General features: G+C 42.6%; 1 protein-coding gene across 1 annotated transcript in view; it reads left to right on the forward strand.

The window, feature by feature from the left end:
* LOC101861219 overlaps positions 1–11,859 on the forward strand; it is a gene marked incomplete in the record, with an annotated part of 30,090 nt that extends 18,231 nt beyond the window's left edge. Inside the window, 7 exon segments of the mRNA XM_013085446.2 lie at positions 1,253–1,353; positions 3,116–3,245; positions 4,073–4,227; positions 5,761–5,881; positions 6,941–7,126; positions 8,974–9,055; positions 11,015–11,859. Coding sequence (XP_012940900.1) covers positions 1,253–1,353; positions 3,116–3,245; positions 4,073–4,227; positions 5,761–5,881; positions 6,941–7,126; positions 8,974–9,055; positions 11,015–11,028 — 789 coding nt within the window.
* Between the last annotated feature and the right edge of the window lie 4,340 nt (positions 11,860–16,199).

The raw sequence follows: 16,199 nt of genomic DNA on the forward strand, positions 1-16,199 counted from the left end.
CACACGATGTGTCAGTTGTCGTCTTTGTCTCGTTGAACACACGGTGAGTCTCCGTTGTCGTCTTTGTCTCGTTGAACGCACGATGAGTCTCCGTTGTCGTCTTTGTCTCGTTGAACACACGGTGAGTCTCAGTTGTCGTCTTTGTCTCGTTGAACACACGAGGTGTCAGTTGTCGTCTTTGTCTGTCTCGTTGAACACACAGTGAGTCAGTTGTCGTCTTTGTCTCGTTGAACACACGGTGAGTCTCAGTTGTGGTCTTTGTCTGTCTCGTTGAACCCACGGTGAGTCAGTTGTTGTCTTTGTATCGTTGAACACACGATGTGTCAGTTGTCGTCTTTGTCTCGTTGAACACAGGGTGAGTCAGTTGTCGTCTTTGTCTCGTTGAACACACGGTGAGTCTAAGTTGTCGTCTTTGTCTCGTTGAACACACGGTGAGTCAGTTGTCTTTGTGTGTTTTCTTGTGATCTTTTCTCTTCAAGTCTCGTTTCCACCAACACAAACATTAACTGTCACCCCTCAGGGCAGTGCCACTGACTGAAGTTTTCTTTAGGCCATTCCCAAAGGGGGGGGGGGGGCATTTCTCGTTCATGTGCAGTAGAATTGTAAATGGGCTGATTTATCAATGTCATGCTCATACTGTGCCAGAACAAATTGGGCGACTGCTGCTTTTTCTTTCTTCATCCATACTATCGTCATTTTCCCTCTACTTCTTTTGTATGTTTGTCACTCTCTTTTGAACTGCTATTTCCGGGGTGCCTTGATAGTCGAAGCAGACTTTGTGCTGTTGAGGCTAGAGAGGTGAGCAGAGTAAGCCTAATTCCCTGTATGGACTTCCTTGTTGACATCCACCCCTTGGCGCTCATATGACCTTATGCTGTTGCTAGTACCGTAAAACTGTTTCTTCTTTCCTATCGAACATTTGTCGTCCTTATCTCCCCTTCTTCTTTTTTTATGTTTGCTACTCTCTTGTAACACCTCTATTCTTCTGGCGCTCATATGACCATATGCAGTTGAGAGCGCCGTAAAACCTCTACTAAAATTAAACTAAAAACCTCTACTAAAACTGAAAACATTAACTGTATGTGGTTAGCAGGTGCTCTGGTGTGGTTTGCTCCTTCTGTCCTATAAAAAATCTATTGTCTCTATCTCCCCTCCTTTTTTGTCTGTTTTGTTGCTTCTACTGAATGATATATTCTATCTTTGTCTTTTCTAATGTTATTTTACCTCCATCCCCCCCCCCCTCTCGGAACAGGCTGGGGGTCGTAAGCTGTACAGCTCCCTCGAGGCCTCGTCAGACCAGCTGTACCGACCCCACTTCTCGCACGACGCCTTCACTGAATCTGAGTTTAGCCAGTGAGTATCGGGGAGCGCTCACATTTACAGTACCCTAGTTTGGTGGCTAGAGGTCTGACCGAGTGGGGAAAAAATCAGTTGCACCATAGGTTGAAGAACCACTAGTCAACTACCTCTGAGATCTACTAGCAGAATGTGGGTGGTTGGCGGGTGCTCTGGTGTGGTTTGCTCCTTCTTTCCTATAAAGCATCTATCGTCCTTATCTCTCCTCCTCCTTTTTTTTTTGTGTTTGTTACTCTCTTGTGACAGGTCTATTCTTCGGCACTTATATGACGGCATTGTATTGCAAATGCTGGAACACTCTTACTAAAACTAAAAGATGTAGCAGAATACACAAAAAAGAATTTCCAGTAGTTCTGAACTCCCATGTATACAAGCCAACAGGTAAAGCAGTTGTGCACTACTTTGGCATTCAGAGCTGATGATTTTCCTAATAAATCTAGAAATCTGGATTTTGCATTTTAATGCATACAGGTACATATAAAGGTTGCCTTGGTGAAAGATATATAAAATGACATGAATTGTAAATTTTGAGTCCTTGAACAAACTATGCCTATTTCTACATAGTGGGTGTTTGGCGGGTGCTCTGGTGGGGTTTGCTCCTTCTTTCCTATCAAACATCTATCGTCCTGATCTCTTCTCCTCTTTTTTTTGTGTTTGTTACTCTCTTGTAACACCTCTAATCTTCGGCATTTGTATGACTCTTACTAAAACAAAAAAATGGAGATACGACAGGAAAGCACTGAGGTTGCGATATAGGTACAAGTAAAGGTAGTCTTTCTACAAGATATATTGCACAATAGGAATTGTACATTTGGAGTCCTTGGACAATCTATGTGCGTGTCTACAGGATCTGAACAGTTCAGGATTTTTATGTCATATCCAACTGTCACCCCTATTTCTTCATCTGTTCCTTTTTTTCTTCATCTGTTCCATTTTTCTTCCTCACCCCTATTTCTTCATTTGTTCCTTTTTTTCTTTCTCCCCCGTGTCTTCATCTGCTCCTTTTTCTTCATCTGCTCCTTTTTCTTCATCCGTTCCTTTTTCTTCATTTGCTCCTTTTTCTTCATCCGTTCTTTTTTCTTCATCTGCTCCTTTTTCTTCATCCGTTCCTCTTTCTTCATCTGTTCCTCTTTCTTCATCCGTTCCTTTTTCTTCATCCGTTCCTTTTTCTTCATCTGTTTCTCTTTCTTCATCCGTTCCTTTTTCTTCATCTGTTCCTCTTTCTTCATCCGTTCCTTTTTCTTCATCTGTTCCTCTTTCTTCATCTGTTCCTCTTTCTTCATCCGTTCCTTTTTCTTCATCCGTTCCTCTTTCTTCATCCGTTCCTTTTTCTTCATCCGTTCCTTTTTCTTCATCTGTTTCTCTTTCTTCATCTGTTCCTCTTTCTTCATCCGTTCCTTTTTCTTCATCCGTTCCTCTTTCTTCATCCGTTCCTTTTTCTTCATCCGTTCCTTTTTCTTCATCTGTTTCTCTTTCTTCATCTGTTCCTCTTTCCTCCCTGGCCACTGTGTCTCCATCTGTTCCTCCTTCCTCCCTGGCCACTGTGTCTCCATCTGTTCCTCTTTCCTCCCTGGCCACTGTGTCTCCATCTGTTCCTCTTTCCTCCCTGGCCACTGTGTCTCCATCTGTTCCTCTTTCCTCCCTGGCCACTGTGTCTCCATCTGTTCCTCTTTCCTCCCTGGCCACTGTGTCTCCATCTGTTCCTCTTTCCTCCCTGGCCACTGTGTCTCCATCTGTTCCTTTTTCCTCCCTGGCCCAGATTCCCCGGCGATGACGGAGACGAGAACTTCATCCCATTGGAGCACACGTCTGTGTCCAAGTTTGGCCCCATTTCCCGCATGGCCAAAGCCAAGACGGACAACGTGGCGCCCGTGCAAGTCACGGCAGACGTGAGTGGGGAGACAACTCCTGGGATGTACTCACTTCTGTTAGGTCATACAAAAAAAACAACATCTGTCATTCTTATCTCCACTTCTTCTTTTTTATGTTTGTTACCCTCTTGTAACACCTCTAATCTTCTGGCGCTCACATGACCTTATGCAGTTGTGAGCGCCGTAAATCCTCTACTAAAACTAAACATGTCCAACGTCTATCGTCCTCATCTCTCCGCTGGTGGTTGGTGGGTGCTCTGGTGTGGTGTACTCCTTCTTTCCTATCAAACATCTATCGTCCTCATCTGTCCTCCTTTTTTGTGTTTGTTACTCTCTTGTAACACTTCTACTCTTGGTCACTTATATGACCTTATTGTGTGGCAAGTGCCATAAAACTCTTACTAAAACTAAAAACCTCATCTCTCCCACAACTTTTCTTTGTATGTTATTCTCTGTCTAGTGGGTGTTTGGCGGGTGCTCTGGTGTGGTGTACTCCTTCTGTTATATCCAACGTCTATCGTCCTCATCTCTCCCCTGGCGGTTGGCGGGTGCTCCTGTGTGCTTCGCTTCTTCTTTCCTATCATACTACTATTGTCTTTATCTCTCCTCCTTCTTTTTTGTTTGTTACTCTCTTGTAACACCTCTAATCTTTAACACTTATATGACCTTATTTTGTTGCAAGTGTCGTAAAACTCTTACTAAAACTATCTAGTAACACCTCTAATCTTCGGCACCAGTATGACCTAATTGTGTTGCAAGTGCCGTAAAACTCTTACAAAAACGTAACAAACCACCGTTGTGGCTGTTGACGACATCACATGACCCGTTTCTGCTGGTTGTTCCAGTCCTGCAAAAAGATGACCCCAGTGTTGGCCGTGACCCCCCTGGAGCGACCTCTGTCCTCGTCCACGCAGCGGCCCAGTCGGTTCAACCGGCTCAACGTGCTGGACGCTGAGCCCTCGGTGAAACCGACGCCGTCGGAAAAACCATCTATCTGGCAGTAAGTGGCTTGTGAATAGAACCGTCTATCTGGCAGTAAGTGGCTTGTGAATAGAACCATCTATCTGGCAGTAAGTGGCTTGTGAATAGAACCATCTATCTGGCAGTAAGTGGCTTGTGAATAGAACCATCTATGTGACAGTAAGTGGCTTGTGAATAGAACCATCTATCTGGCAGTGGTGTCGGTGGCCTAGTGGTTAGGCTACCGGACTCGTAATCGTGAGGTTGCGGGTTCTGGGGTTCGGGCCGCGGACCCGACGCTGTGTCCTTGGGAAAGACACTTTACTTGAATTTTCCTCATTTCACCCAGGTGGGAATGGGTACCTGGTCATAGACAGTGAAAGATCTTGTCAGTCTGTTAGTGTTTGAGCGCTTAACCAGCTGCTTGCACAGTATGCTTCTCGGGAAGCTGAGAATGTTTCTGAGTGTTCTATGGTCTGCTGGGGTAATAATATAGTGTAAAGCGCATGGAGCTTGCTTTCGAGTGGGGACATGCGCTGTACAAATGCCTTTTATTATTATTATTATTATTATTATAAGTTAACACTTCTATGTTCAGCTAGCCATAACCATCTGTCTGGCAGTAAGTGACTTGGTGGGTGGTTGGAGGGTGCTCTGGTGTGGTTTGCTCTTTCTTTCCTATCAATCATCTATCAGTGGGCAGTTTGTGGGTGTTCTGGTGTGGTCTGCTTCTTGTCCTATCAAACCTCTATCAGGGGGTGGTTGGAGGGTGCTCTGGTGTAGTTTGCTCCTTCTTTCCTATCAAACATCTATCACCCTGATCTCTCCTCTTTCTTTTTTGTGTCAGTTACTCTTTTGTAACACCTCTTATCTTCGGCACTTATATGACCTAATTGCCCTGCAAGTGCCGTAAAACTCTTACTAAAACTAAGTGGCTTGTGAATAGAACGTTTGGGATGTACAAGTTAACCCCTGGTGTTCAGCTAGCCACAGCTGGCCAGGAAAAAACATTTGCCGTCTTGTTGGTCCAATGAGATTTCCTCAAGGTTGAGCTGGACTGTTTGAAAAAACGAATCACTAACATTGACTTGTTGCCTCATTTCCTTTCAACGACTTCAGAGGCCAAATGATTTGATCAGAGGCCAAATGATTTGATCGGAGGCCAAATGATTTCAGTTGTTTCTGGAAAAAATGTTTTCCTTTTCCTTCCTTCCTTCCTTCCTTCATTTGTTCACTAACTTGAGAGGGAAAATAACGGACAGTTGATTCTTTTTCACTTAGTTTCTTTCCTTTTCCTTCCTTCCTTCCTTAGTTCAATAACTTGAGAGGGAAAGTAACTAACAGTTGTTTCCTTTTTCAAATTAATTTATCTTCTTTTTCCTTTCCTCCTTCTTTTGTTCTATAACTTGAGAGGGAAAATAACTGAGAGTTGTTTCATTTTCACTCTTTTTTTTTTTCTTTTCCTTCCCTTGGAGATCCCCCCCCCCCCCCCCTGAAATGTACATTTTCTCATTTTCTCTTCCTTCCTTCCTTCCTTCCTTCCTTCCTTCCTTCCTTCCCTGGTGCGTGCCAGACAAAGCCCGTGCCCGTCCTATCAGAACATCGCGATGCTCAAGGCCGGCGCCGCTGAGGCTGTGACCAACAACGAGAGGCTGGCTTATGAGCTGCAGGCTGTGGAGCTGGAGATTTCTATGGTAGGTTGGTAGGGACAATGGTGAGAATATTTGTTGTATATTGTCTTTGGGGCCATGTTCTGAGAAGAGAACCAGACTCTATTGTGAAGACTGCCCTCCACTGGACACCCGAAGGGCATCGCAAGAGGGGCAGACCCAAAGTGACCTGAAGACGCACAGTAGAGTCTGAAATGAAGTCCTGGAATCATTCGTGAGGGGCGTTGACCAAGATGGCCCAAAACAGACAGAGCTGGAGATCCTTTGTTGCTGCCCTAAACGACAGATGGCGTAACGGGTAGTAAGTAAGAGTAAGTCTTTGGGGCGGGCTGTGGAGCTGGAAATTTCTATGGTAGGTTGGTGGGAACAATGATGAGAATATTTGTTGTCTTCTCTATTGCACATTGTCTTTCACCCCCCAGGGCGATGCTACTCACTGAACTGTCTTTAGGCCATTCCCAAAGGGGGGATATTAACCATGTTCTTATGCACAGAAGAATTGTAAATGGGTTTATTCATCAATGTCATGCTCATAACTGTGCCTGATCTACAACAGGGAACTGCTGCTTTTTCATTCCTAATCCTTACTATCGTCATTTTCCTCTACTTCTGTTGAATGTTTGTCACACTCTTGTGACCTGCTATTTCTGGGGTGCCTTGATAGTCGAAGCAGACTTTGTGCTGTTGAAGCTAGAGAGGTGAGCAGAGTAAGTCTGATTCCTTGTATGGACTTCTCTGTTGACATGCACCTCTTGGCGCTCATATATATGACCTCATGCAGTTGGGAGCGCCGTAAAACCTCTACTGAAACAAACAAACAAACAAACGTTGTCATAAGGGCAGACTGTGCAGCTGGAGATTTCTATGGTAGGTTGGTGGGGACAATGATGAGAAATGAGAATGTTTATTGTCTTCTCTATGAATGGATGGATGGATCGATCAACGGATCAGTCGACGGATGGACTGACAGATGGACATTCATTTGTGTTTTGTGTGGAGATGAAGGTGTTGTAAAGCACCTAAGTTTGTATTTGTATTGTCCGGGAGTGCGTGTTTTTCACATTATTATTTTTTCTTTTTCAGAAAACTGGCAAGATGCCGGAGCCTGTTGGGAAGATAATCCAGGAGTCTGTGATGTATTCCCCGTCGAGGTCGAGCCCGGACTATCCAAGGTCGTCATCCACCGCGCTGATGGCTCCGCTGGCCTATGACAGGGGTCAGAACGTGAACTCGCTGATGGGACGTGGTCATGTGACTGAGTGCTTTTCGGTGAGTAAGTCAGTACGCGAGTGAGTCGCTACGTGGGTGAGTCGCTACGTGGGTGAGTCGCTACGTGAGTTACATGTGACTGAGTGCTTTACCGTGCGTGAGTCAGTACGTGTGTTATATTGTCGCGACATGAGATGAGATATTCCATCTTAGATGAGATAGGACACGCTAACAGATGGGGAGAAATAAGATGAATCAGGACGAGAGAAAGGATGAGACACTCTGAGATCATTTAAAGTAGTGCAACATTTAAGACATGTTGACAGCGATGCCAAATGTTTCTTTTTTTCCTTTTTTCCCGGGTTTTTTAATCCGTCTGAATTTTTCATTGTCGGCTTTCATGTCTAGAGAATATGTTTTGTTTGCTCATTTAAAAGCTTTACAAGGTTCGTGTTTAGGTGAGATGTGGTACTCCACTCATTTTCAGGTGTTTAAAAAAAAAAATCATTTGGCATACCGGTGTTAAGCCCTTCTTGTCCAGGGGGTGTACATTCCTACTGTCAGTAATTTTCAGCTGAGCTTGTTAGCGAGGACAGTAGTCTTATATCTCAGTGTTGAGAGACTGACCGTCTCGATCAAGCTTGTTCGTGACATATTCCGGACCTCGGATCTTCAATAGTGGTTTTTTCCTCGTTCCCTATGTTCCCCATCTTTCCCATAATTTCATCGAACTTGCAAATCTAAGTCAAAAAAGGACATTTTGTGCCTTTTAAAGGTCATTTTGGTGTTTATGTTTTGCGAGAGCGCGCAGTTGTCTGCGAGACTAGACCTATGTTTCTTGATGGCTGATCAGCCTAGCAGTAAACTACTACTTGCAAACTTGCTACGGATATAATATGTATATTTGTTTAAATTCCTGATACAAATCCATGCTGTGCTGGTGGCGAAATCTTCCTACAAAAGAATGAGAGACAGCTGATTAGCGTGCCGTACGTGTAATGTCGTATACAGGGATGAAAATCTTCCGGCTTTTTCCGTTTTTTCCGTCCGACTTACCATTTGGGCCCCAGCTTTTAACAAAAGTCTACTATAAACGATACATATTATATATATACAATGTATACTAAATAGAGATTATTTGTTGTAACAGAGGGAAAGAAACAAATATAATTTCGTCTCACTGTATTCTTATTTCAGTATATTTTCCGGCTTTTTTTTTTCCAAACCTGTTTACATCCCAGCGTATAGGCGTAGAGGAGTGACGCTTTTTGCTAACTTCTGTAATGTCCCTTGTAAGGAACAAAGCTAAAAGTTGCACATTTTCCTGATGCTCCCGGTATGTCATTAAGCAACAAAGGGGTTAAAATAAAAGAAGACTTTTTCAATGAAAATAGACAGGATGAAAGACAAGCCAGGGTAAGATAGGACTGAAGGAAAGACAGGAGGAGGTCAAATGAAAGAGAACATTATAAGATTAGACAAGGAAAGAGAAAAGGGAAGACATGATTTTAAAAAAGGCAAGATTTCTTTCCCTCTTTCATTTCTATCCATCTGTGTAAACACGTTTTTCCGTACTCAAACTTATGGCGTGGGTGGTTGGCAGGTGCTCCGGTGTGGTTTGCTTCTTCTTTCCTATCAAACATCTATCGTCCTTATTTCCCCTTCTTCTCTTTTATGTTTGTTACTCTCTTGTAACGACTCTAATCTTCTGGCGCTCATATGACCTAATGCAGTTGCGAGCGCCGTAAAACCTCTACTAAAACTAACCAAAAAACTCGTGGCATTTTCCTCCCTGCATCTGAATGAATGTCATTTCTGTCCATGTGTTTCAATGAGCTTTGCACTACTGATGTGCTGTTCCATACTCAAACGTGTGTTATTTTTCCTGCGTGCGTGCGTACGTGCAGCTGATGAGCAGCGCTGAGAGTCTGGTGTCGCCTCAGAAGGCCGCAGAGAGCGTGTTGGAAGACTTCTACAGGTCACGACACAGTGAGTGCTCGGATCGGCAGTCCAAGAATTAGGAATAAATGTGAAGCGTGCTGACAAAATCATATAAATGAGTTACTTCTCGCAGTCCACAAATGGAGATATTGACCAAAAGTCAACACTAGGGTCAAATTTGTAGATTTTCTATTAATGTCATGTTCTTTAACTATAACATGCCCTTTATTATTTCATACTTATAAACTGTGAAAACTTCGCCTATAAGCGTGGTGTATCAATTTCCATACGGCTCGAATCCGAGAAGTAGCTAATTTTGTCAACACGCTTCACAAATAGCATTTACATAACGCATACCCCCGCTCTACAGCCAGCTTTTTGCACTGTACAATCTTTGTACTATCCCAGCAGACTAGAGCCCACCTTAGAAATATTCTTGGCTTCCCGGGAAGCATACTGTGCAAGTGTTACCTGTATTACCTGTCCTGGGCAACAACGTCATTGCACACCGGACAGGTCCATAAGTGCTCAGTTCCCCCCAGCACCAAAGCCCGCAAGGTATCCATACTGATTGTTCCGGTGGCTGTCCACTGTGCAAGTGTTTGAGCACTTAATCTACTGCTTGCACTGTATGCTTCCCAGGAAGCGGAGATTACTTATCCTCAAATATCTCTTTTACAGGTGAATCAATGTCACCCGTACTTTGTTCAGCAGTTTGTATCAGTTTGTCTTAACTAAGTCACTTTGTTCCCCAACAACTGTGGCTCAAAATGCAGTTGTAAAGCTCATAGAGAATACTGTAGCCTGTGGATATGTTCTGCATAGATACTATTCTTGTTATGTGATTATTATTGCACCTGCAGGTGGCAGAAATTGGTGGGTTCCCTGGTGTGGCTTGCTCCTTACTTTGTATCAAACATCTGTCGTCCTTAAATCTCTCCTCCTTTTTTAAATGTTTTTTACTCTCTTGTAACATCTCTAGCTAATCTTCGGCACTTATATGACCTTATTATGTTGTAAGTGCCGTAAAACTCTTACTAAAACTAGACATAGTGTAGGGCCTACATGTACTTGAAGTAATCCTAGCATAGAAAATCACAGGCCAAAGAGAAGACTTTGTGCTGTTGAGGCTAGAGAGGTGAGCAGAGTAAGCCTGTTTCCCTGTTTGGACTTCTCTGTTGACGTCCACCCCTTGGCGCTCATATGACCTTATGCAGTTGCAAGCGCTGTAAAACCTTACTAAAACTAAAACCAAGAGAAGGGTTGACTTTGTGCATTTCTGTAGGAAAACTGTTGTTGACTTTGTGCATTTCTGTAGGAAAACTGTTGTTGACTTTGTGCATTTCTGTAGGAAAACTGTTGTTGACTTTGTGCATTTCTGTAGGAAAACTGTTGTTGGGTTTACTTTTGGGTAGTTTGCTCTTGTGACCTCACCATCAGATGTTCTCACCCCCCAGAGATCTGTTCCGCAAGGGCTACATTTCTTTTAATCTCATTTTCTCTTTCTGATTTTTTTTTCTCCCAATTGGTCGCTTTTAAGGACAAGCGGGCTAACCCAGATTTCGGGGTTTCCTGAAATCTTGGCCTACACCAAAAGTGGGCATTGCCCTACCTATAGGAGGAATTTGGCTTCATTGGTGTTTATTTGATTGGTTATAGAGAAAATTCTCCTAGTCTTTTAAAGAAACTGAACAAGGGGCAAAAACTTTACCTTCGATTTTCTCAAAACAACATTTTTCGGGATAGCCCCCTTGTGCTTCAAAGCGACCAATTTTCTCTTCATCTCTTTTTTTTTCAATTTTTTTCCCCCTCAAAATTGTTTTTAACACTTTGCCATCATATTTTGGGGAAAATCCAAAGAAATTTGGTTGTCAAAAGAGATGATGTGGCTAAGTGTTACAGAAGAAATTTTATGTTCATCCTGAAACTTGCTGTCGATGATTTACCCTATCTAGACTCTGTAAAGACTTATGGCTTGACCTTGGTTTTTTTGTTTTTCTTCTACAGACGTGCAGAAATGACACATGGTGTAGTCCGGGGCTGTGGGAAACAGAACGCGTGTTGTTGTGACAGTGTAACACAGAACACGTGTTGTTGTGACCGTTAAACTCAGAACACGTGTTGTTGTTGTTTGTGACCGTGTAAGACAGAACACGTGTTGTTGTTATGGAGCTAATTTGCTGCTGTGTTGTCATGGATGTGACAACAGTTCCCTGTGTGGGTGGGCCAGAGGATTCTCAAAGCCACAACAGTTTGGTTTTATGATGAAAGGGAAAGCTCGTTTGATCAAATTGATTTGTCCAGTATTTCTACGTGTGTGGAGAATATATATATATATGTGACAATTTTATACCTCTGCGTTTTAAGCATCCGTGTATCTTCTCTCTATCTTGTGACTGTGGACGAGTGGCATGACATGAATTCTTTCCATGTTGGAGAGAAGTAAGTGACTACGTTTTAAGTTGTCATTTTGTTACATTTTAGAAACTGTTTAGCTCTTACATAATAAGAGACTTGTATTTGTCCCTTTTTGAAAACATGTTTTTTAAATGTCATTAACATTCAAGTGGTGTGTGAGTTAAAGATGCCCCAAGGAACACGCTTAAAGCTAGTGGTGGTGGTGGCCGGTCCTAGCAGCTTGAGACATTTACTGGTGGAGGGATCGGTACAGCAGTGGATCAACTCAAAGAATAGGATCTGTCTATGACGAGGGCAGATGACCAATCTGGCATGTCCGACGGTCGTGAGACACGCGGTTCTGCACAGCGATGTGTAGACCTTGTTTTTATTCAGAAAGAGCAGAGGATGTGCGCTAAATTTTGTGAAACGATTGAAGTTGAGAAAGAAATAGAGATTGGGATGTTTGGCTCGGTCTCTCCTACTAAGTACTTTTTTTTTTCTTGAGAAGTGGACCACTTTGTTACGATGTCAGTGATTGGCCGTAGTTGTCTCCGAGAGAAGGCTTTGTCTCACTAGGCCTTGTCTGACACATTTGAAGAGCACAGAGGGATAAAGGGCGTAGTCACAAACGGAAACTTGCGAGGGTACCAATTTTGAACGCTGGTTGACTCATAACTGTATTTCTGTTCAACTGTTGGTTGATTATTGTTGTTAGATTTCCCATTCAACAACACTTAACAATAAACCACCAGTCAAACAAATATGAAGTTACGAGTCCACAAGCTTTTAAAATTTGACACCCTCACAATTTCCAGTTTGTGACTACCGTCGTTTTTCCGGTGTGCTCTTCATTTATTTATTCGGTCACACTTTGTTATTGTTTTTGTTTTTTTGCATGGATTTGCGTGATATATTTTTGTTTGGCTCTCTGTGGTTTGTCCAAGCTATCGGTGCAGAAAGAAACCGTCCAGTCTGTCAGATTTTGGTGAAATGTGATGTGATGGCGCTAGCTCCCACACTGGGAGCACGTTCACTGTGGATAGGCTGTGTTCATTTCTTCAATTTGATTTATTTCCCTTTTTTATCAGGGAGCTTGAAGAGGCTATCTTGTTGGAATGCTGGCACATGTGTCGCGACCTCGGTGCTTTCTTGTCCCGTCTCCATATGTGAAACGTGTTGACAAAATTAGCTACTTCTCGGATTCGAGCCGTATGGAAATTGATACACCACGCTTATAGGTGAAGTTTTCAGTTTATAAGTATGAAATAATAAAGGGCGTGTTATAGTTAAAGAACATGACATCAATAGAAAATCTACAAATTTGACCCTAGTGTTGACTTTTGGTCAATATCTCCATTTGTGGACTGCGAGAAGTAATTCATTTTGTCAGCACGCTTCACATTTTTTTTAACATTGACAATGCGACTTCTTCTTTAGCTCACTCTTTGTTAGTGGGTGGTTGGCGGGTGCTCTGGTGTGGTTTGCTTCTTCTTTCCTATCAAACATCTATCGTCCTTCCCTCTCCTCCTCCTTTTTTTGTGTTTGTTACTCTCTTGTAGCCCCTCTAAATCTTCGGCACGTATTTTTACTTTATTGTGTTGCAAGTGCTGTAAAACACTTACTAAAACCAAAACTTTAGCTAAAACTCAACTCTTTGTTATGAACTGTTTTCACTGTTTAAAAAAATGGAGATAGGACAAGAAAGCTCGGAGGTCGCGACGTGCTCCCTACTTGTTGGTGGGAAGGGGGTTGTTTCTGTGAGGATCTTTTAGCCAGCTCAAACTTGTGGGGGTTTTGTGAAGGAAGTTATGGGTGGTTGGCGGGTGCTCTGGTGTGGTTTGCTCCTTCTACCCTATGGAACATCCTCCGTCCTTATCTCTCCTCCTCCTTTTTTGTGTTGGTTACTCTCTTATTAATCTTGGGCACATATATGACCATATTGTGTTGCAAGTGCCGTAAAACACTTACAGAAACAAACAGAGATTAGGAAGTTGTGAGTTGTGTGCCCCTGCCCCCAGCAATTTTTCCCTCCGGTACATCGTTGTGCTTGTTGGACTGGCAAACTTGGTACAATATTAACCCTTCCAGCCCCAGCCATTTCGTGCACTCCCTAACCCCAGCCCCAGCCATTTCGTGCACTCCCTAACCCCAGCCCCAGCCATTTCGTGCACTCCCTAACCCCAGTCCCAGCCAGTACAACAGTGTGTCAGAAAAAGAGGCTTTCATTCCTTAAAGTGATGTAGTATCTTTGTAAAGAGGTTTAGACAATAACATATATATATATATATATATATATATATATATATATATATATATATATATATATATACAACAATGTTTAAAGGGGAATGAACAAATATGATGAACATCAAAGTTTCATCAGGTTCACTGCCATTTCAAAAAATGCGCAAGTTGGGTCCCCCCTGAAACTGAGAATATCCACTCTTGGGACGGTGGGAGGTAATAATAATAATAATAATAGATAGCATTTGTATAGCGCATATCCCCGCTCAACAGCAGGCTGTATGCGCCTTACACTATATTACAAGCACTGGTGAAGATGTACGTGAATGGGGCTGGAAGGTAAAAGGCTTTTCTTGTTAAAGTATCATATTTGGAAAGTGTAGATTTTGTCATGGTCCACACCCCTCTTGCTGTCACATTGCTGGGGAAAAGGACATCTTTGTATGTGGACACGTGGAAGGTGCTGCGTGGTCATTTAAAAGAGATCATTTTTCTGTTTGGTTCATTCAAAGTCGGCTCAAGTTATTTCTCTTCTTAGTGGAAATGAAATCTTGATTAGATCTAGAGATGATTAGAATATTCTAGATCTTTAGTCTGAACACAACGTGCTATTTACGAGGTATTATTGTACTTGTAAATCACTCGGAGCATGTGTTCTTTCATTGGGGGGGGGGGGGGGGCTGTAGAGATGTATATATAGATCTAATTATTTAATGTATTTTATTTTTGAAATAGGAGGCATATTTTTTTTTTTTCACTTTTGATCGTTGTTTTCATTTCACATTGATAGAAAAATTCCCTAGATCTTGATTGTGTTTAGTTTAGTAGAGGTTTTACAGCGCTGGCAACTGCAAAAGGTCATATGAGCGCCAGAAGATTGGAGGTGTTACAAGAGCAAAGAAGGAGCAAACCACACCAGAGCACCCGCCAACTTGATTGTGTATCTGAGTATCTGCCTTCTGACATGATGATCATCGTAAAGAGCCGGTTGTTTTGCCTCAAGTGTCGCACGCGCTCCTTATTTGCTGGGACTGTTTTTGTACTCTTTTATATATATATATTTTTATGTAACAGTTTTATATAATATTATAAAAACATCTTTGGGGTTTTTTTTAGTTATGAATAGTAACAGAACTGTTAGTGAGGGATCCACTGCTGCATGTTGGAGTGTCGCAGCAGGAGGTCGTGGACTGCTTTTTCTTTCCTTATCCTTACTATCATTTTTTTCCCCTCTACTTCTTTTGTATGTTTGTCACTCTCTTGTGACCCGCTATTTCCGGGGTGCCTTGATAGCCGAAGCAGACTTTGTGCTGTTGAGGCTAGAGAGGTGAGCAGAGTAAGTCTGATTCCCTGTAAGGACTTCTCTGTTGACACCCACCCCTTGGCGCTCATATGACCTTATGCAGTTGCGAGCGCCGTAAAACACTCTACTATATAAAAAAAAAAGATCTTGATTGTGTATCTGGGTATCTGCCTTCTGACATGATGATCATCGTAAAGAGCCGGTTGTTTTGCCTCAAGTGTCGCACGCGCTCCTTATTTGCTGGGACTGTTTTTGTACTCTTTTATATATATATATTTTTATGTAACAGTTTTATATAATATTATAAAAACATCTTTGGGGTTTTTTTTAGTTATGAATAGTAACAGAACTGTTAGTGAGGGATCCACTGCTGCATGTTGGAGTGTCGCAGCAGGAGGTCGTGGACTGCTTTTTCTTTCCTTATCCTTACTATCATTTTTTTCCCCTCTACTTCTTTTGTATGTTTGTCACTCTCTTGTGACCCGCTATTTCCGGGGTGCCTTGATAGCCGAAGCAGACTTTGTGCTGTTGAGGCTAGAGAGGTGAGCAGAGTAAGTCTGATTCCCTGTAAGGACTTCTCTGTTGACACCCACCCCTTGGCGCTCATATGACCTTATGCAGTTGCGAGCGCCGTAAAACACTCTACTATATAAAAAAAAAAGATCTTGATTGTGTATCTGGGTATCTGCCTTCTGACATGATGATCATCGTAAAGAGCCGGTTGTTTTGCCTCAAGTGTCGCACGGGCTCCCTGTTTGCTGGGACTGTTTTTGCACTCTTTTATATATTTGTATGCAGTTTTATAATATTATACAGACATCTTTGAGTTTTTTCGTTATGAATAGTAACAGAACTGTTAGCGAGGGATCCACTGCTGCATGTTGGAGTGTCGCAGCAGGAGGTCGTAAATTGTTGTGTGGTGTCGCTGACACTTGGGTTTTAGGTTTAGTAAGGTTTTACGGTGCTTGCAACTGCAAAAGGTCGTATGATGGCCACGGGGTGGATGTCGACTGAGAAGTCTAAATGAGGAATCAGGCTTACTCTGCTCACCTCTTTAGCCTCAACAGCACAAAGTCTGCTTCGACTATCAAGGCACCCCGAGAATAGTGGGTCACAGGAGTGTGACAAACATACAAAAGAAGTGGAGGAAAAAAGGATAGTAAGGATGAGGAAAGAAAAAGCAGCAGTTCCCCCTACGTTGTTCCGGCACAGTTATGAACATGACATTGATAAATCAGCCCATTT

This window comes from Aplysia californica, unplaced genomic scaffold (genome assembly GCF_000002075.1).
Source record: "Aplysia californica isolate F4 #8 unplaced genomic scaffold, AplCal3.0 scaffold00374, whole genome shotgun sequence".
In the NCBI taxonomy this organism is placed as follows: Eukaryota; Metazoa; Mollusca; class Gastropoda; order Aplysiida; family Aplysiidae; genus Aplysia; species Aplysia californica.